Below are 21,061 nucleotides of genomic sequence, written 5' to 3'. Positions count from 1 at the left end.
ATATACTTGTATATCAAGCTGGAGCACATTTGAGGTCAGTGTTAATATTTTGTGTGCAGACATCATATTGAACTGGTTCTTCTGGTTCAGTTGGACAATCCGGTGTACAATGACATGATCAAGCCACATGATTTAGTCGAAGTGTAATGGGCTGACTCTCATCCTACCATCGTCACACAAGCTTGTACTACTACATCGCATGAGCAATATATATGAAAACTATTACCTGGGACAGTTTCCAGAACACGAGCAAAGTGAAAATTTAGTCAACAAGATGTAATTATTCCTGGCAACGGCAAAGGGGAACATGGAGCAAGATCTTGTCACCGAATAAAAGGGATTAACATGTTGCTTTCTTCTCAGAGAGAGGGATTTTTTGTAGAAAAGATTGATAGAGCTAGGAACAATATAATGCAAGCCATCTATTAGATGCTTTGTGACACTCCCAGCGATGCACCACTTGATTGTGAAACTACTCTGAATCTTTGTCTATTGATATTTTTACATCTTCCATTTGTACTTTTAATCGTAACAATATTATTGCTCTTGGATAATGGTCAGAAACTAAAGAATAATTTTTTGGTATAAAAGCTCATCTATAGAGTAAATAGAGCTGAAGACAACACGCTAGCTGTTGAACAAGAATAATTTTGAGAATATTAGTGACTATCAAGATACTTCGAGCCAAGTGATTTTTTTAGATTACGATGTATATATTTTTTATACACTTTTTTTTATTCTTTAATTTATGTTTGCATACATGACATATGCATATAACTAAAAGAAATTTGAGGGACCGTAGCAACGCACGGGCATTCAACTAGTCTTTACTATTAAATGGGAGTTGGTCGTTCGACGCTCAACGCAATTTGGTGTCATCATTGGAAGCATCTGGGCCATCCAATCTATTCTACCTACTTTGCTTCGTCCGATCACACGTACATGAAAATATGGTATATAAAGATCACACGATATCACATTTAATAGTAATATCTTTACTATTAAATGGGAGTTGGTCGTTCGACGCTCAACGCAATTTGGTGTCATCATTGGAAGCATCTGGGCCATCCAATCTATTCTACCTACTTTGCTTCGTCCGATCACACGTACATGAAAATATGGTATATAAAGATCACACGATATCACATTTAATAGTAATATGGTAACATCTCAATCTCAATCACACGTATCACCTTCACGTACAACAAATTAGGCAATCACATGTTGCCGAATCAAATCAATCACGATACATCACACGTATCACACCGTACATCATATTAGGAAAGTATCTCAATCACACATATCACCTTCACGTACATCAAATTTTGCTTGTGTATTGCCATGATGTATTACAAATAATTTGAATATTTTCTTAATACTCCATGTCAGAATAAGTATGAAGTTAAGAAAAATGGAAAATGACAGTTTCTCCATCATTCGGAGAAAAAAATACCTGAAGATGAATATTGGTATCTTGGCTTCTCATGGCATACTCATTATAGACAGCTGATGAAACAGTTACCTACACAATTCAAAATATATGTAGTAATGCATTGCATAGGGAAAGGATAGTCTTTACTATTAAATGGGAGTTGGTCGTTCGACGCTCAACGCAATTTGGTGTCATCATTGGAAGCATCTGGGCCATCCAATCTATTCTACCTACTTTGCTTCGTCCGATCACACGTACATGAAAATATGGTATATAAAGATCACACGATATCACATTTAATAGTAATATGGTAACATCTCAATCTCAATCACACGTATCACCTTCACGTACAACAAATTAGGCAATCACATGTTGCCGAATCAAATCAATCACGATACATCACACGTATCACACCGTACATCATATTAGGAAAGTATCTCAATCACACATATCACCTTCACGTACATCAAATTTTGCTTGTGTATTGCCATGATGTATTACAAATAATTTGAATATTTTCTTAATACTCCATGTCAGAATAAGTATGAAGTTAAGAAAAATGGAAAATGACAGTTTCTCCATCATTCGGAGAAAAAAATACCTGAAGATGAATATTGGTATCTTGGCTTCTCATGGCATACTCATTATAGACAGCTGATGAAACAGTTACCTACACAATTCAAAATATATGTAGTAATGCATTGCATAGGGAAAGGATAGAAACTTCATAATATTGCATGTGCAGAGCCTTGAGAATGTCAGATGAAACCAGCCTGCAACATTGTAAACTAAATTTCTGAATTAGGGAGAAGAGTATTAAAGGATTTTACCCGAGGAAACTGAAAATGGATAGATGCTGCAAGCTGGAGTCCTTATAATGCTTTGGAGTGCCATCTCTACACATACAACGAGCTCCACATCTGTGGGTGGAAATTAAGAAATTAGATAGGTTGACATGAGAGGCTTTTTGCTTTGCTTACTTTTGCGTAAGATAAGAGGTGCATTTCTTCCTTTCAATAAAAATAGTTTCAATTTTTATGTTCAACCTGTGTATTGGCATGATGTACAACCAACAATTTGGATATCGCACCATATACTCATACATACATGATGCGGTGAACTTTAAGAAAATCTAATTAAATAAATTTAAAAAGGCATGACAAAGTCTACCAGGGTGTAGCAATTGGACGGTATACATGCATGGGCTGTAGTTAAAAACGGATGCACAACTTCTCTGGCACTTTGCTTCACAGCATCGCGTTGTCTATGAGGAGCTGCTTCACCACATCCAAGTCACCATCGTGAAAGACTCCACCACATCAAAGAAAGACATGTATCTGAATAATAAGAGCATTCTTTTCCATTATATTGTGAAAACGCCTTTGTGAAGCTCTAGCTGGGAACAACCAAACTCATTTCAATACCCAAAAGAGAAAAGAATAATTGAACGAGCGTGCTCAAATATGTAAAGAGGAGAAGCAATGATGGGGATTTCACAAAGATGGAAGCTACAAATACATTATAGACTACCAAAATAAACAGGAAGTACTCAGGATCAATCACCTTAAAAGACACGATCCTACACCAAAATAAACAAGAAATATTCTGTGCTACAACACCTACCAAATATCGATCATATGTACCAATATAAAACAAAAGAGATTACCTATTACTCTCCTCGTTGATCAACCTTCACCGGCGTCGGTACCAGGAATCCTCATCGGCAAGCATGGACGAGAGGTGCGCCGCCAAATCCCTCTACCATCAACGCCGCGTCCTCGAATTCGTCCGTCAACGCCGCCCACCTAGGCCTCGGCCAGGTTACCGACAGTTGCCGCTGCGGCATAATGCGACACGGGGGAACTGCGGCAGCGCAGGGGAGCGGGCTCCGGCGTGCGTGCAGGCGCCGCGCGGACGAGGCGGAGGACGGCCGCAGGGGCTCCGGCTACCAGGGTGGCCGGGGTTCAGCGCGGGCTCCGCGCGCAGGCGACCCGCAGTTGAGGAGGATGACGGCCGCGCTGCCACCGGCGTGCAGGCGCCGCTTAGGCGAGGCGGAGGATGGCCGCAGGGCTCGGAATGCGGGCGCCGCGCACGCGAGGCGGGAGACGGCCGCGCGGGCTCCGGCGTGCAGGGGCCGCGCTGGTTCTGGCGTGGAGGCGCCGCGCACGCGAGGCGAGAGGGGCCCGAGGATTGGGTCGGCGCCTCGGCGGGGTTGAGGGAAAGGGAGGAAGAGGAGGACGGCCGGGCGGGTGGGCGGGTGGGCGGGTGGGCGGGCGGGCTCAGCCGTGGTGGTGCGGAGGCGGTGGCGTAGGACGGCCGAGCTGATTGGGGATTGGGCGAGGATAGCGCCGGAGGCGTGCAGGAAGAAGAGGATCCAGGAAGAAGAGTGGACGGGGAGGGATAGAGAGTGAGAGGGATATTTCTTTTTTTCAACAGATTTTTACATGTATACTTGGTCATTTATTTCAGCTATTTCTATTTTCTAACTTTGTTATATGTTTTTTTAGATCATATAAACATATGGAGACAATAAACCCCGACGGGTTGATGCTTGACGGAAACAAAATCTCACCGAATTTGACACATTCAGAAGAGGTGCAATGAAATAAATGTGTTTAAATGCATTTTTTCATATTTCGATATTTAGAGTTTTTATTTGATAATATGTTTGACCCTTGTAGATCATGGCTAGGGCCAAAACAGATATTGTTGATACTCCGATAGAACACACTGCCATAGGCACGGATGTGATGTTGTTAGAAGAGATAGAAAACTCATCGACTATTAAACAACCGAATAATGTGATTGTCTTTATTTTCTACGCATGTTTTCATATGCTAATGTTTTAAGTTTTATTTTGTTCCATAAATTTTGCGCATAAAAACGTTCCACTTTTGCAGGTCATGAACAATATAGATATGGATGTCATTAGTGTTCCAGAACAAGGTACCATCAAAGAGCCAAACACGATGTTTTTGGAAGAGACTTCGCGGGCTTTTGCACAATCAAAGGAGGTGCATTCACGGCATAATAAGCCCAAGAAAGCAAACACACATGTTATACCCGAAGGTACTTAGTTCCGCTCTGGTTGTACTCATTTCCTTTATGCTTGATTATTTTTACCGAACTTATATATCATGGCAGACTACGTCTGCACCAGTGAAGATTTTGCTCAAGTACCATCAAAATGAAGCACTCGAAAATATTCCATACATTGTACGACATACTCTAAGGAGTATCGAGGAGGACATTTTTTAATATAAAATAGTTAATTAGTGGAGTACTTATTGCATATTCAAACGATGTCAATTATATGGTTGTTAAATATATTTCAGACTGGTTAGAATCTTATAAGTTTTTTCTAAATATCTTGTGATTTTGATACACGTGATTTTTGCAACTATTGTATTGACACAATGTGAGAAAAAAAGAAGCCGTAGCAACGCACGGGCATTCAACTAGTTTACTATTAAATTGGAGTTGGTCGTTTGACAATCAACGCATTTGATGGTCGTCATTGGAAGCATCCCATCCATCCAATAACCTAGCATATACCCTCACCGTTAGATTGCTTTTCACGTCAGGAGACATCCTCTCTCCCCCATTAACGCCAATTAATATAATGGCCATATCAAATCAAATCACACTGTTATCAAATTGTATTGATTTGTTTCCTTTCATTGATTTCTCTCTTCCCTCAGTAGCGCTGACTAAGGACCACATCAAATCTCCTTCAAAAAAAGGACTAAACCAAATAAAATCACACTTACCAAATAGTAGTAGTACGTATATGATTTGCTTCCTTTCCTGGTTCTTCTTTGTTCTCTTATACCACATTTTTCTCTTCTCAATAATCGATGTTCAGCCGGCCGTCTTCCCAAATGCAGCATGCCCTGCATCTCATCTCGGGGAGGCCGATGACCAGGAAGCCGTGGTCGACGTCGTACACCAGGTTGGATGTTGTGTCAAAGTACCATCGCATGTACACATCATGAATGTCGCAGGTGGCTGGTGGTGCCGGTGGTGGTGGTTGTGGCGACGCGGGCCAGGAACAGGAACACGCTTTTCTCCGCCTTCTCGAGGCTGGACCTCTCCACGAAGGCGTGGTGCCGTGGGGTGGTCATGAGCATCTGGGCGTTCGTCCGCTAGCAGTGCCACTTCTCGCCGTCGGAGTTGAAGATGCCACCGCTGAGCATGTTGAACATCAACGCGAACACAACGCCTTTGGATAGTGCTCGAAGTTTCAGGTGAAGATGTGAGAGACGTTGGTCGGGTCGCAGGGGTAGTTGAGGCCTATGCGTTACCCCAAGGAACGACAACGTCGTTTCCCTGTATTCTTCCTGTATTTCTACAAGGAGTGATAGTGGTACACTGGGACAAGATGATCCCAAGGGTGCAGACAGACAACATGAGAAGCTGCACCACAAAGAACAAATCCATGTCCATGGCACAGAGTGGTACAGTACACACGTGTGCACGATGTCCCTTCCTTTTCGGTCGTCTTCCTCCTCATAGGACAACATGGCTGTGGGCATGTGGCCAAGATCATCCGCGCCACCGCCCGCGGCCAATTCCTCCTCGAGATGAATTAATGATCACTCTGGCATGCTTCCCGGCCAGCGGGGATGTGGCCGTGAAAAGAGACCGGACTGCAGTGTGTCGCCTCATGCATCGTAGTTTAGGAAGGCGGCGAGGCGCCATGACGATGGGGACATGAGCGGCTGGAGGACAGCGAGGCTGTCGCGGTGGGCACGACGTCCAGGCCGGCCAAGGGCGTGGCCTCGAGCTATGTATCGCTGATCCAGCTGGTGACTTCAGTTATCTATCTACGATTCGTTCATGATTTGTTGATCAACAAGACACGCATGCATGGCGGCACCCGGGTGTTGCTAACCCATCAAAACCATAGAACCCGTCCAAATCAAACCATGATATATGAACCACTGATTTTATGCTGGTTTCAATAACCTGTCCAAACCTGGCCAGTAAAACCGGGATCCCATGGTTAGGAGAAACTACACTGCCTTGATGGTCCACAGCTGCTTAAGGTAATTGGACGAGCACTATTTTTAGAAAGGTTATTGTTTTCCCATTCGTTAGATTATTGCTTACCTATGAAATTCTGAAACAGCAGCGCGCGGGTTGTGGAAGAACAAAAAAATTACTGAGAGTGCATAACAATAAAAATCCTATTGCCTTTATGGGAGAAGCTAGCTTTTTTTTAGCAGAGGAGAAGCTAGCTTTTTTTTTTTGAGAGTAGAGGAGAAGCTAGCTGGACAAGGAATTTTTGCACCTGGGAGTAGATGCTTCTATTTTTTAAATGAGTTTTAAACGCATTTCAAAATGTCCAAAAATTATGAGAAAAAATGTTGCACCGACACATACTCGCCAATTTGTTTTACAAAAAATCAATATTGTGTGTGTCGTGTGTAAAAAAGATAGAATTCGGTGCTAAAATAGCTCATATTAAGATATATTCTTTATCTTTTTCACACATGGCAAAAAAATCGGGTTTCCACGAAAATTGGCGTGCACACCTAAGATGTCAACATGTATGCGCGGAATTTTTGTTCGATATTTTTTGAACATTTCAAAATTATTTTTTTGAGTAGCAGGAGCATATGCACTATTTTCAGAGATGTTCTGTAGTAAAGATGTCCATAATGAAACTTGTTTGGCATCCCAATGGTGTCAGGTTATACAGAGAACTATATCTATTTCTTTCTTAATTATTATCGGTGTGGTTATTTCTAATATTACGTATTAGTTGTCTTTTTAAGTAATACATAAAAAATAGTAGCATTATTAAAGGTCATTCTACTATGTGCAGGTTTTGGCAAGCTGAAAGAAGATAGTATTTAAATCTTAAAATTCATTGTAGGTGGTGAACTATTCGATAAAATTGTACACTCACACTCTTCTCATTGTCAGTCTTGACTTCAAAAGTTAAAATTAAAACTAAGTATGATCATAGATGTATGTAGATAGGGAAGTGAGCCTAGCTCAACTGGTTGGGTGAGTGGATGTACAAACCCAGCACCTGAGTTCAAATCCTCACGGATGCGAATTTAGGTTCCTATTTATACTTGAGGCCCAGGTTGGTCCTGGTACTCATGCAATTTATCTTGAGGACTATGCTTTAATCTTAACCAAGATTAAAAATCTTAGTACTCATGCCAAATGGCTGTGTGCATCCCTGGTTGGTGCAGAGGCCGGGAAGTGAAATTCTCCCCATTTTAAAGCCTCTCGCTCGGGTCGCTCCCCCTCCTGGGCGACCTAGGGCAGAAACCCTAGCCACCGCCGCCGTCCTCCCCTCCTCCTCCCGCCCTCCTCGTCGTCCCCGGAGGTCGTCGCCGGCGAAGCCGGGCGCGGCCGGTGATGGGGGCGGGGGGGCTCCTCGCGTGATCCCTCCGTGCGGCGGAAGGAGGCTAGCCTCCGCACGGGGGGATGGTCCCGGACCGTGGAGGGTGGTGGCGGCGCGGCCCCTCGCCGGGCGGCCGGTGATGGTGGCGGCGGCATGGCCTTGATCTGGGGGCGCATCTCCCCTCTTCCTCGTCGCGGCCTTCGGGAGGGCGGTGATGGGGGCGGCGTAGCAAACCCGGAACCTGGCGGCGCGATCCTCTCCTTCCGTCCTAGCCTCGGCATCGCCGGGCCAGCGATGATGGAGACGGATCTCGCACTGCTCCTCCTCAAGGTTTGGGACCACGGCACCAAGGGCGGCGGCCCTGGATGGCGGTGGCGCCGTCAACCTGGTGGCAGGTGGCGGGCGTGGTCCTAGGGTCTCTCTTGCGTGAAGAGGAAGACCTACCGGAGGCCTGGACTCGTGATCTAGCCGGAGTGTTGAGTTCCGGAAGGCTCCGCCGGCGAATGTAACAGTGCTTTGTGCCTGGAGTTTGCTGGATCGGTGGTATTCGGTCGTGCGCACCCATGCTTTTATTCCGACCGATTGGTTCTGGAGGGAGCGGCGCGAAGCTCTTTTTCTGTGTTGACATCAAGTGACTATGGATCCATGATGAAAGTCGGAAGAAGAGAAGTACATGAAGGCCGGAGGGGAGGACTAGCTAAGGGAGGTTCAAGTCTTCGTGCTGTTGAGGGACTTGCTTGGTGTTCCGGGCCTCACAACAGCGGTATGATAGTGGGGGCGACAGCACATGTGAAGTTCAGAGTCCTACCTTTCAGGGTGAAATCCCAAGGTCTGGCCTTAACTGGTTGTGCCTGGCAATGACCTTGTTGGAGGCATTGTTGTGAGAGTGGGGACTATCTTCAGGGTGAAAACCTAAGATCGTTGATCGGGCGACGACGGTGTTAGAGCACTGTTCCCTTATTGGAGGCGTCGTTTTTGGAGAGTCTGTATTTCAGGTGTTGTCTTAGCGGTGGATGTATTGTTGTTGTTAGGCCCGAGATACTGTAGCGGGACTTTTATTTCTTAGTTTTCTTTTCCTTTTTTTGGTTGTGTGCATCCGTAGTGCCATTAGGGTGGTGCGTTGTTGCAGAGGCTGGGTGTAATTGATATCTTTTTGATATTAATATATTCCCTTTATCGAAAAAAGACAGGGACGAAGCTGGAAAAAATATACCACTTGTATCGTCACTTAATCTCTCTAACTCACTGAGGTCATCCTCCATAAAACAACACTAGCTAATACTAATTAGTGAATAAATGTGTTTTACATGTGGGTTATTTGTAGCATGTGATACAGGTACTCGTTTGATCAATCGAACTTAAACCAAATGATGGCTTTGACCATCTACCTCTGTCATGTTTTTTTATATCAGTTGGAGTAGTTTTGAGGGCATTTATGTATAGGGCACATCGCAAGATTATAGAACATGAATATTAGAGCAAGCAAAAATAATGAGAAAACCACCCAAAAAGTAGATATCAAAGTTCCCTAAAATAAATTATCTCATTTACGCCAAATTCGTAAAAGAAACAAGAGAGTAATACAAATTAATGAAAATCATATAAAAATAAAATCCATTCGAGCTTGTTGATACTTTAATCTTCTCGATTTTTTTGGAATTACTAAGTCTGGATGAACTCCGCATTATTGTGATTTTTTATGCACATGAAAAAAAACTAAGAACCGTAGCAACGCACAGGCATTCAACTAGTGTTTTCTAAATAGGCAAATCCTATACACCGACCAGGTCGGTGTGTACGCCATGCGGCACACCCCTGGTCAGGTATAGGGCCCGACCCATTTTGGCCTTTTTCCTTATTTTTCTGTTTTCTATTTATTCTTTCTCTTTTCTTTTTTTCTTTTTTGTTTCTTGTTCCTGTTTTTGTTTCATTTTTTCCTTTTCCTTTTTTTTCTCAAATTCGTAAAACATACAAATTTAAAAAATATTCAATTTGAAAACTGTTCAAACTTTAAAATTGTTCAAACTAACTAAAAAATGTTCAAACTTCAAAATATTCAAATCTAAAAAATGTTCAAAGTTAAAAATTGTTCGTATTTGGAAAACGTTCTTATCGAAAAATGTTCAAATTTAAAATATGTTCGAAAAAGTTCAAAATTTTGAAAAATGGTCTATCAAATTTTTTAAAATAAACGGATTTAAAAATATTTCTACTTTTTAAATAACAAAAATATGTAAATACCAAAGTAAAGGAGAATAAAAAAACAAAAACGAACATAGATGTTTTCTAAATATGGGCTGCCTGATTTTGAACTCGTGAGGTATTTTTCCCGTGGCCCTTTCAAACTCAATAATGTCAAAAAGAAAAAAAGACCCACACAAACGAGGCTGACCTAAGTTAACCGCGAATTAAGCAAATTCTCGGCTAACCTAGCGCTAGGCGGGTCCTTTAACTAATAATTCTGTAAGATCAAGAATAAAAAAACAGATAAAACGAAAAAACTTCGATCGTCGGCGAGGCGGATCTTTTTCATTGTTTCTGTACAACCTGATCGACGGGTTAACACAAATGTACTGATCCGTCAGACAGGCAGCCGTTGCGGCCGCCGGACTGCGGCGCGGCAGAGCGGGCATGTGGGGTGCGCACGCAGCCACTCGTCGACGCAGCCGGCGTGGAACATGTGCCCGCACGCCGGCAGCCGCCGCACCTTCTCCCCCAGGAGGACCAGCCCCAGGCAGATGGCGCACTGCGCCCATCCATCCCCCGCCAGCACGTCCCGCTTGAACGCGAACGCCGCCGGCAGCGCCGCGATCGCTGCCGCGTCCGTCCCCATTCCGCCGCCGCCCACGACGCCGGACGCGGCGAGACCCGGAGGTCGCCGGCAGCAGAGTACGGTGCGGATGAAGTTGCTGCCGGTGGGGGTGAAGAGGCAGCCGAGCAATATGACGGCGGCGGCTGCCGCGGCGACCCGCCACCCGAGGAGCAGGTAGGCGAAGGGCAAAATGACGGTGGTGGCGAGCAGCTGGCTGAACGCGTTCTCAACGCATACTAAGCGGCGGCGCGCCTGCGTCGGGTTGGTAGCAGCAGTACTATCCATGGACGTGCGCGGGATGAAATGGAGTCCTTGCGTGTATGTGACGCGGCGGCGCCGATGGCCAGTATTGTCCAAGGGGGACGATGGATCGTATATGGATCCCACCAGATAGGGGAAGGGGACGTGGATATATGCCGCAGACTGTGCCGAAACTTGTGCTAATATCGTGATTTTCGGATAAAGGTATCCGCACCCTGGTTCGCCATTCCTCTTAATTTGTTTTGTACTAGACTTGTAGTACTCCGCACGAACGTATCGAATAACGAAAATGCTTCACACACGACAATTCTTGTCCGATCAGTGTAAGATGCTCCGTTCTCCTAGTGCTAAACCTCTTTCAATGCACAAGTCTAGTTCAGATCCAAACCGCACTACTGCTCAGTGCTCAGCCTAGTAAAAATATTCTTGGTTCCGATAGTAAGGACATACACGGACGCTGAGCAACCTTTTACGTCTGCATGGTCGAAAAATGCGTATGAGACCAGGCCCAGCGGCTCGACGCATAGTAACCGGACCGTTCGCTGAGACACAAACCTGGCCCAAATATGTGTCTCGGATGCGTCTCTACGGATGCTGCGTAGACGCATCGAGTGTCCGCTCGTATCTGGCGAATGTTTCAATGGGTCCGCCTGGCAGCGGCCCAGGTTCGATGCGTCTTCTCAGGCGCGACAGCACTGGCGCCGAGGGCTCGCTTCGACAGTCTCCAACACGTTAATAGCGATGCCTGGTGTGCTGAGCGGCCGCAGTATGCGACACGTTAATAGCGATGCCTCGCGTGTCGAGCGGCCGCCACCCACCTTTGCGAACGAAGTAATGGCGATGCCACATGTGCCTCACCCCTCGCCTGCCTCCGGCGTATATAAAAGGGGCGCGTGCATCTCATCTCCTCCCACACAAAACCCTAGCCGCCGCACAACCTCCACTGTAGCGCCGCCTCCCCCGGCCGAGAGCTCCGGCGAGGAGTTAGAGGATGACGAAAGCACGGACAATGTCCTCGACGCGGCCATGGACGCGAAGTTGATGGATGATGCAGAGCAGGAAGCAGAGGAGGAGCAGGCGGCGCACGCGGCGTTCGACGGCGAGATGGAACACCGCAGGGAGGCGGCCGCCGCAGAGGACGACTCCTCCGATATTGATGTGTCCTCTGATGATCCTAATGAGGCTACCCCGGAGGAGTGGGCGACGGAGCAGAGGATGTTAGTCGTCTCCTTCGAGATGCTCAAGAAGGCCGAGGATGCTGCGAATGAGGCGCTGCGGCAGCGCCTGCAAGATGACGTGGAGGCTCACCGAGCTCTAGCGTCCGCATGGCGGGTGGTGGAAAGTAGAGGAGGGAGTGATACGTCTCCGACGTATCGATAATTTCTTATGTTCCATGCCACATTATTGATGATATCTACATATTTTATGCACACTTTATGTCATTTTTATGCGTTTTCCGGAACTAACCTATTGACGAGATGCCGCAGTGCCAGTTTCTGTTTTCTGCTGTTTTTGCTTTCAGAAATCCTAGTAAGGAAATATTCTCGGAATTGGACGAAATCAACGCCCAGGGGCCTATTTTCCCACGAAGCTTCCAGAACACCCGAGAGCCGCCAGAGGGGAGCCCTGGTGGGTCCATACGTGTGGCCGGTGCGGCCAGGGGGTAGGGCGCGCCGCCCTATGGTGTGGTCCCACCAGGACTCCACCGACCTTGCCCTTCCGCCTACTTAAAGCCTCCGTCGCGAAAACCCTATCAAGATTGACGAATCCCACAGAAACCATCCAGAGCCGCCGCCATCGCGAAGCCAAGATCTGGGGGACAGGACTCTCTGTTCCGGCACGCTGCCGGGACGGGGAAGTGCCCCCGGAAGGCTTCTCCATCGACACCACCGCCATCTTCATCAACGCTGCTGTCTCCCATGAGGAGGGAGTAGTTCTCCATCGAGGCTCGGGGCTGTACCGGTAGCTATGTGGTTCATCTCTCTCCTATGTACTTCAATACAATAATCTCATGAGCTGCCTTACATGATTGAGATTCATATGATGATGCTTGTAATCTAGATGTCGTTATGCTAGTCAAGTGAATTTTACTTATGTGATCTCCGGAGACTCCTTGTCCCACGTGTGTAAAGGTAACAGTGTGTGCACCGTGTGGATCTCTTAGGCTATATTTCACAAAATACTTATTCACTGTTATGAATGGCATAGTGAAGTGCTTATTTATATCTCTTTATGATTGCAATGTGTTTTGTATCACAATTTATCTGCATGCTACTCTAGTGATGTTATTAAAGTAGTTTTATTCCTCCTGCACGGTGTAATGATGACAGTGTGTGCATCCGTGTTAGTACTTGGCGTAGGCTATGATTATGATCTCTTGTAGATTATGAAGTTAACTATTGCTATGATGGTATTGATGTGATCTATTCCTCCTACATAGTGTGAAGGTGACAGTGTGCATGCTATGTTAGTACTTGGTTTACTCGTGCTGATCTTTCATGCACTCTAAGGTTATTTAAATATGAACATTGAATTGTGGAGCTTGTTAACTCCGGCATTGAGGGTTCGTGTAATCCTACGCAATGTGTTCATCATCCAACAAGAGAGTGTAGAGTATGCATTTATCTATTCTGTTATGTGATCAATGTTGAGAGTGTCCACTAGTGAAAGTATGATCCCTAGGCCTTGTTCCTAAATACTGCTATCGCTGCTTGTGTCCTGTTTTCTTTGCGTTACTACTGCTGCGTTACTACGCTTGTTTCTTGTCCTGGGCAAAGCACTTTTACGGTGCCGTTGCTCTGCTTATTTACACCACCTGTATTTCACTATCTCTTCGCCGAACTAGTGCACCTATTAGGTGTGTTGGGGACACAAGAGACTTCTTGCTTTGTGGTTGCAGGGTTGCATGAGAGGGATATCTTTGACCTCTTCCTCCCTGAGTTCGATAAACCTTGAGTGATCCACTTAATAGAAACTTGATGCCGTTCTACAAACCTCTGCTCTTGGAGGCCCAACACTGTCTACAGGAAAAGGAGGGGGCGTAGACATCAGGGAGGGACGCCACGACGGCGCCGATGCGATATGTCTCGTGGGTAAACTTCCTGCTGGCTTCCCGGGCGGTGTTGACGTGGGAGTCGTAGCTTCCTTGTGACGGTAAAGCACTCGTCCGTTGGGAACCCCAAGAGGAAGGTATGATGTGTACAGCAGCAAGTTTTCCCTCAGTAAGAAACCAAGGTTTAATCGAACCAGTAGGAGTCAAGAAGCACGTTGAAGGTTGATGGCGGCGAGATGTAGTGCGGCGCAACACCAGGGATTCCGGTGCCAACGTGGAACCTGCACAACACAACCAAAGTACTTTGCCCCAACGAAACAGTGAGGTTGTCAATCTCACCGGCTTGTCAGTAACAAAGTATTAGATGTATAGTGTGTTTGATGATTGTTTGCATAGAACAGTAAAACAAGTATTGCAGTAGATTGTATTCGATGTAAAAGAATGGACCGGGGTCCACAGTTCACTAGAGGTGTCTCTCCCATAAGAAATAGCATATTGGGTAAACAAATTACAGTTGGGCAATTGACAAATAGAGAGGGCATGACAATGCACATACATGACATGATGAGTATTGTGAGATTTAATTGGGCATTACGACAAAGTACATAGACCGCTATCCAGCATGCATCTATGCCTAAAAAGTCCACTTTCAGGTTATCATCCGAACCCCTTCCGGTATTAAGTTGTAAACAACAGACAATTGCATTAAGTATGGTGCGTAATGTAATCAATAACTATATCCTCGAACATAGCATCAATGTTTTATCCCTAGTGGCAACAGCACATCCATAATCTTAGAGGTTCTTGTCACTCCTCCAGATTCACGGAGACATGAACCCACTATCGAGCATAAATACTCCCTCTTGGAGTTACAAGCATCAACTTGGCCAAAGCATCTACTAGTAACAGAGAGCATGCAAGATCATAAACAACACATAGATTGATAATCAACATAACATAGTATTCTCTATTCATCGGATCCCAACAAACACACATGTAGCATTACAAATAGATGATCTTGATCATGATAGGCAGCTCACAAGATCAGACAATGAAGCACAATGGGGAGAAGACAACCATCTAGCTACTGCTATGGACCCATAGTCCAGGGGTGAACTACTCACTCATCAATCCGGAGGCGACCATGGCGGTGTAGAGTCCTCCGGGAGATGATTCCCCTCTCTGGCAGGGTGCCGGAGGTGATCTCCAGAATCCCCCGAGATGGGATTGGCGGCGGCGGCGCCTTAGTATGTTTTCTCGTATCGTGGCTCTCGGTACTGGGGGTTTCTCGACGAAGGCTTTAAGTAGGCGGAGGAGATAGGTCAGGGGGGTGCCCGAGGGGCCCACACCACAGGCCGGCGCGGCCAGGGCCTGGGCCGTGCCGCCCTGGCGTGTGGCCGCCTCGTGGCCCCACTTCCTTTCCCCTCAGGTGTTCTGGAAGCTTCGTCCAAAAATAGGACCCTTGGCGTTGATTTCGTCCAATTCCGAGAATATTTCTTTACTAGGATTTCTGAAACCAAAAACAGCAGAAAACAGCAACTGGCTCTTCGGCATCTCGTTAATAGGTTAGTGCCGGAAAATGCATAATAATGACATATAATGTGTATAAAACATGTGAGTATCATCATAAAAGTAGCATGGAACATAAGAAATTATAGATACGTTTGAGACGTATCAAGCATACCAAGCTTAGTTCCTACTCGTCCCGAGTAGGTAAACGATAACAAAGATAATTTCTTAAGTGACAATGCTACCAACATAATCTTGATCATACTATTGTAAGCACATGTAATGAATGCAGCGATCAAAACAATGGTAAATGTCATGAGTAAACAACTGAATCATAAAGCAAAGACTTTTCATGAATAGTACTTAAAGACAAGCATCAATAAGTCTTGCATAAGAGTTAACTCATAAAGCAATAATTCAAAGTAGAAAGCATTGAAGCAACACAAAGGAAGATAAAAGTTTCAGCGGTTGCTTTCAACTTGTAACATGTATATCTCATGGATATTGTCAACATAGAGTAATATAACAAGTGCTGTCGTTGCCTAATCGACGGTACCTCGGAGGAGGGATCCTCACGAGGGGGAGAAGTAGGGGGCATAGGGCGGAGTGCACACGGGACGGTGGTACGCGAGTTACCCAGCTTCGGAACACCTGCACGATGACAGGGCCTACTGCTGCTTGTCTGGAATTATCTGGGCGCTTTCGCGTTGTTACAATGAGTTGTGGTTCTGCCTCTAGGGCTCCCGGGATCCGGCTTATAAAGGCGCACGGATCTAGGGTTTACATGGAGAGTCCTAGCCGGATTACAGATAGCCTAGCTACGGTACAATATCTTGCCGTGCACGCCACGGATCCGCCTCCCATACACGTTGTACTGGATCCGGGTTCCTCGTGAACCTCCATGGATCCGGGTTACTCCTATGTCGGTACGGATCCGGCCTGCTGATCCTGGGCTGGACTTCTTCCTTCATGATCAACAGCAACTGGGCCGCCCGATGGGCCACATGCCTCATCACCGTCTGTGGGCCACCCGGGCTTGCCGGATCTAGGCACTGTCGATGGTACACCCATGAAGTATACCCACAACAGTAGCCCCCAGAGTTCTCCGAGTTTCACCTGCAGTTTCCGCCATGCTTGTTCCTTAAGTTTTCGGCATCGTCGGCAACGCGGAGAAACTTGAAGAGCTCCAACTTTGCATTTTCTTCTTTTTCCAACTTACAGCCGGAAAATGCTCTCATCCTGCGGGACTTCACCCATCGACGTTCCAAAGAACATTTCCGGGTTACTCCCTGCGCGCGAACGAGAGCCAACTTATCTTCACGCACTTTCCCGGAATCTTAAAAGACTCAAACGGTTCCGCCAATTCTGGCGCCATTTTTGCGCGATTCGTGCGGTAACTTATCTCTAGCCATTTTTACCGCTAGGGTTTGGGACACGTGTCACGCATCCAACGGCGCGACGCTTGCGTTCCGACCACAGGATGCGGAACACGAATCTTATCCCCTCAGCCTATAAATATCAGCCGTCGACCCCTTTACCCCATTCACCCCCCTATTCATCTCTCCGCCGAGCACCGCCCGTGAGCCCTTCCTCCGCCGCACCGGAACCTGCCGGAAAGGCACCGGAGAATCGCCGGAACGAGCCCTCCGCCGCAGTGTTCTTCGTGTTCTTAACTCCGGCGAGCCACCGCACGGAAAACTCGCCGCCGATCAGCTCCGTCCACCGCACGCACCATTACGGTAACCTTCGAGCTTTACTTTCGCGCCGTAGTTGGTAGGGATGAACTTGGGGAAGACAACGTGGGATCCGACTAAGAAAAGTTTCCGCCAACCTTTTTCTTCAGATGTCTTCAACGACTCCGCCTCCGAGCTCGGAGCCAATCATGGCGACGCCAATCTCCTCCGCCCCTCCTCCCTTTGTCCCAATCAGGCTGGATCCTTCAAAGGATTCCGGCAAGGAGACTGAGGGGACCTCCGCTCACCCGGAGAAAACCTCCGGGGCGGGCCAGTCGGAGCAGCAAACAGAAGAAGCTGCCAAGAAATCGAAAGCTCGGAAGCGCGACTCCGAAGCTAAGGGAAAATGGTGGCCCTGCACCACCACCGAGATGGAATTGAAGAATCTCGAGTCGGAGGGCTTCCTGCAACCCGGAAGCTGGAGGTCAGTTCCTAATGAACCTGCTCCGGCTCCAAGGGACGACGAGATGGTGCTGACGAAGGCACTGGTGGAGCGCGGATTTTCATTTCCGCCTTCGGATTTCTTCCGGGAGATTCTGAAGACGTATGGACTCCAACCCCACAACATATCTCCGAACAGCGTGCTCGCCATCAGCAACCACGTCGCTCTCTGCGAAGGCCACCTCCGGGTAACTCCAGAGCTTTCCCTCTTCCAATACTATTTCTCTGTCAAGAAGGAGAAGATCCGCCAAACTTCCGAGTTGGCGACTTGCGGATCTGTCACCTTCATCATCCGCCCGGGCCGCGTCTACCCCCCCACCGACCGCCACGAATCCGCGAGATACTGGTCTGGGGGTTTCTTCTATCTGAAGGACGTCTCCGACCCCGCGAGCGACAAGAAGCTACCACCTTTCAAGAACTGCCCCGCCACCGAGCTTCCGTCATGGACGCACTGCCCCCACTTCTCCGACTCGCCTCAGCTGACCCGCGCTGTCAGGCGGATCTGCAAGCTCACGGAGGAGGGGCTGACGGGGAAAGACCTAACCCTCTCCTGGTTCACGAAGCGGATCCAGCCGCTGCAACATAGAGACCGCCTGATGTTTGAATACACAGGGCGCGACGATCCGATGCGCGCCACCAAGGATAATCTCTCCGCCGACGCCATCGACAAGAGGATCCGGGTCCTCATCAAAATCCCACGTGAACTCCACGTTCACGTATGCAACAAAGACATCCACACGGAGGGATCCGGAACTGCGGTACGTCGTCTTGACTTTGGTTTATCGTTTTTCTTCAAACTTTTGGCTAAGTGTAACTTTGAACTAGCTCGAGGCGCTTGAGGAAAATGAGCTCGGAACTCTCCTCCGAGTCCCATCCACCGGCCACGCGGATCCGGAAGCCACGTCAGAGGCGGAAGCTCCTGAAGCTCCACGTCCCGCGAAGAGGAAGAAGCCAGCCCCTTCCAGCCCTTACGCGAAACGCCCCGCGAAACGCTCAGCATCGCGGCTACCGGAAAGCTGAGGCGGAAAAGAAGCGCCTCGCGCTGATTAATACCAGCAACAAAGGGCAGCCCTGCCATCCAAAGCACTTTTTTTCAAGCCTTCCGGGTAAGCGTCTTCTTCCGAGACCCAAGTTCTGGTTTAACACTCGCTCTTATATTTGTATGTTTTTCCTGAAGTTCTGGAAGCCAGCCTCCCAAGGCCCCAAGGGTCATCAAGAAGAAGGCCAAACCATCTCCGGCTTCTTTCCCTATCACTCCTGAGGTGGAAGTTCCGCCCAGGGCTTCTTCTGCCAGCAAGCCGGATCCGAAGGACATCATTGACCTTGATGACCTTCCTGAAGACCCTGCTCACCATGGCGACTCCGCCCAGGGGACTTCCTCACCCATTCCTCCACCAGATCAACCAAGTTCCGCTTTCGCGGGGCCTACTGATGAAGAGCAAGAGCAAAAGGTCAAACTTCTCCAAGTTACCAATGCGACCCGAGTCAGCCTCGAGCCAACTCCGTCCCTCCAAAAACTTACCCTCGCAGAGCGTCACGCGGAAGTTTCCGCCATGCTGAACAAGGTATGGGGGAAGCCGGAGGAGGAGGTGGGTTATCTCGCCGAGCTGGAAGACAGCCTGAAGGAATTTTTCGCCAAGCACAAGGAAGTGCGGCAGGTAATACTAGCCCCCAAGCATTGGGTGATATAGTTCCGTGTAACATGTATTAGCCAATGCTTTCTCAAAATGTACTGTTAGGCGGAAATTTGAAATTTTTATCCAAGTCTTTGAAATCTTCGCCAGCCCCCCAGATTTTAATATCCGACTAACTCTCTGCTGCTTCTCAGTCCACGCGGAAACTGCACGAAGATTTGCGCATACACGTGCTGGAGCAAATCACGGAGATCGAGGGGCTGCGCCAACACGCGGAAAATAGCCGAAAGGCTATCCAGCTGCTTGAGACCCGACTTCAAGGTACGAGATCCGGATCTTCACTTTTTTGTACTGACAGTTGTTCAGGGTGCATAATATGTTCAACTCTGCTTTCGTAAGAAAGCGCAAGCATTCCTCGCTTGATGAACTATCTGCCAAGGTCAAGGTGCTTGAGGCGGAGAACGAGTCCCTCAGAAACTTCATGAAAGAATCCTCAAGCAAAGAGACTGAGGCGAGGAAGGAGCTCTCCGAGAAGCATGCCCGTGAGCAGGCGGAGCTGATTGACAAGCTGGAGAAAAGCCAGGGCCGCGTGATCTCCACAATTGCCAAGAACAAAGCCCTGGAAGCGGAGGCGGAAGCCATTGACAAGCTTATCTTCCGTAAGCATTTTTCCGCGTCGTTGCTGCGACCACCTTGCATGTTTTCTCTGACGGAACTGATCCTCTTTCTTTCACAGCAAGCCTTGGCTTTGAGTGGACAAAAGATTCAAACCTGACGAGGACGGAGGCGTACGATGAAGCGCGGATGTCAATTGATGCGCTGTTTGAAGCCTGTCGCGGAATCGCCACGGCTCTGTCGCTAAAGAAGGCCAAAACCACAGTCATCGATACGATGACCAAACTTATGCGACAGGTGCCGGAGTTCATCAAGGACTGGCAGAAGTCTTCAGCGCGCGGAGCCGCCTCCTTAGTCCTGGCCACCTGCAAGGCTTTCTTCCCCTCACTCAACCTGGCGCAAGTTGCACGCGGAGCCCCCGAGAGTTCCGACATGAGCGCCCTCCTCGTGGAAACTGAAGGCTATGAAGAGCTGTTTGTCGTGCGAGTGGATCACTCGTTACGGTACAACAAGCACAATCTGCCCGAAGGTTTTTCCGATGCGAGAGGAGGAAGCAGGCGAGCCAGTATTATGGGTAAGGATCCGGGTCCAGCAGCGAGCACTCCGGAGAAAATTCTGGAGACGACTCTGAAGCCGGATCTGGTGGCAGCGACAACGGCTCCAGCTACCAACAATCTGAAGAGGAGGACTCCGAGTAGAGTTCCTGTTTGAAACAATGAAACAAGTTGCATCATTTTGGCCCCAGCGAGGGTTTGTAATAAGACTTTAAATTCTTAAGTAGCTAGGAACGAAACGATTATGCATGGGGCGGAAACACTTATCCTGCTATCCGTTAAATATTATGTGCATGTTTCGTTTTATGTCGGAAAGCAAGTGCTGACTTCGTTATTTTCTGGCTTGCCCGCTTGATCTTCCACGAGCCGGAAAACCTTAGCCGGAAACGCTCGCCAGCGGCGACGAAGCCCAATGGCAGTCCGTCCATAACCGCGGAAACAAGCCCCCAGGCATAGGTGCCGGAAATCGCTACTAGGAATCCACGAGTTCGCAATGTATAACAACTTAATCAGAAAACTTAAGCTTACGTCCTAAAGGACGATTTTGAAAATCACAACTTTCATACATGCCTAGGCGGAAATATCCAGCTCTGCGGTTTTAGTCGGAAAAAACATACACGATCTAAAATGAACAAGTAAAGGAGGTAAAAGACT

The 21,061-nt window shown here is 47.5% G+C and overlaps 1 protein-coding gene and 1 long non-coding RNA gene across 2 annotated transcripts; one reads left to right on the top strand and one right to left on the bottom strand.

The window, feature by feature from the left end:
- Positions 1-2,068: 2,068 nt before the first annotated feature.
- On the bottom strand, positions 2,069-3,559 carry LOC127310827 (uncharacterized). Its single transcript, XR_007857410.2, has 3 exons — positions 3,099-3,559; positions 2,603-2,769; positions 2,069-2,352 (listed from the first exon to the last, which is right to left on the bottom strand). It is a non-coding gene; the product is annotated as an uncharacterized lncRNA (long non-coding RNA).
- An 8,336-nt stretch (positions 3,560-11,895) lies between these two features.
- LOC127336136 (uncharacterized) lies at positions 11,896-20,551 on the top strand. Its single transcript, XM_071824064.1, has 4 exons — positions 11,896-12,197; positions 19,605-19,897; positions 19,975-20,356; positions 20,503-20,551. The coding sequence occupies exons 1-4, from the start codon at positions 11,896-11,898 to the stop codon at positions 20,549-20,551; spliced, it is 1,026 nt and encodes a 341-aa protein (XP_071680165.1).
- Positions 20,552-21,061: the final 510 nt, after the last annotated feature.

Source organism: Lolium perenne, chromosome 1, assembly GCF_019359855.2.
Source record: "Lolium perenne isolate Kyuss_39 chromosome 1, Kyuss_2.0, whole genome shotgun sequence".
NCBI lineage: Eukaryota > Viridiplantae > Streptophyta > Magnoliopsida > Poales > Poaceae > Lolium > Lolium perenne.
This window is presented reverse-complemented; position numbering and strand designations above follow the sequence as displayed.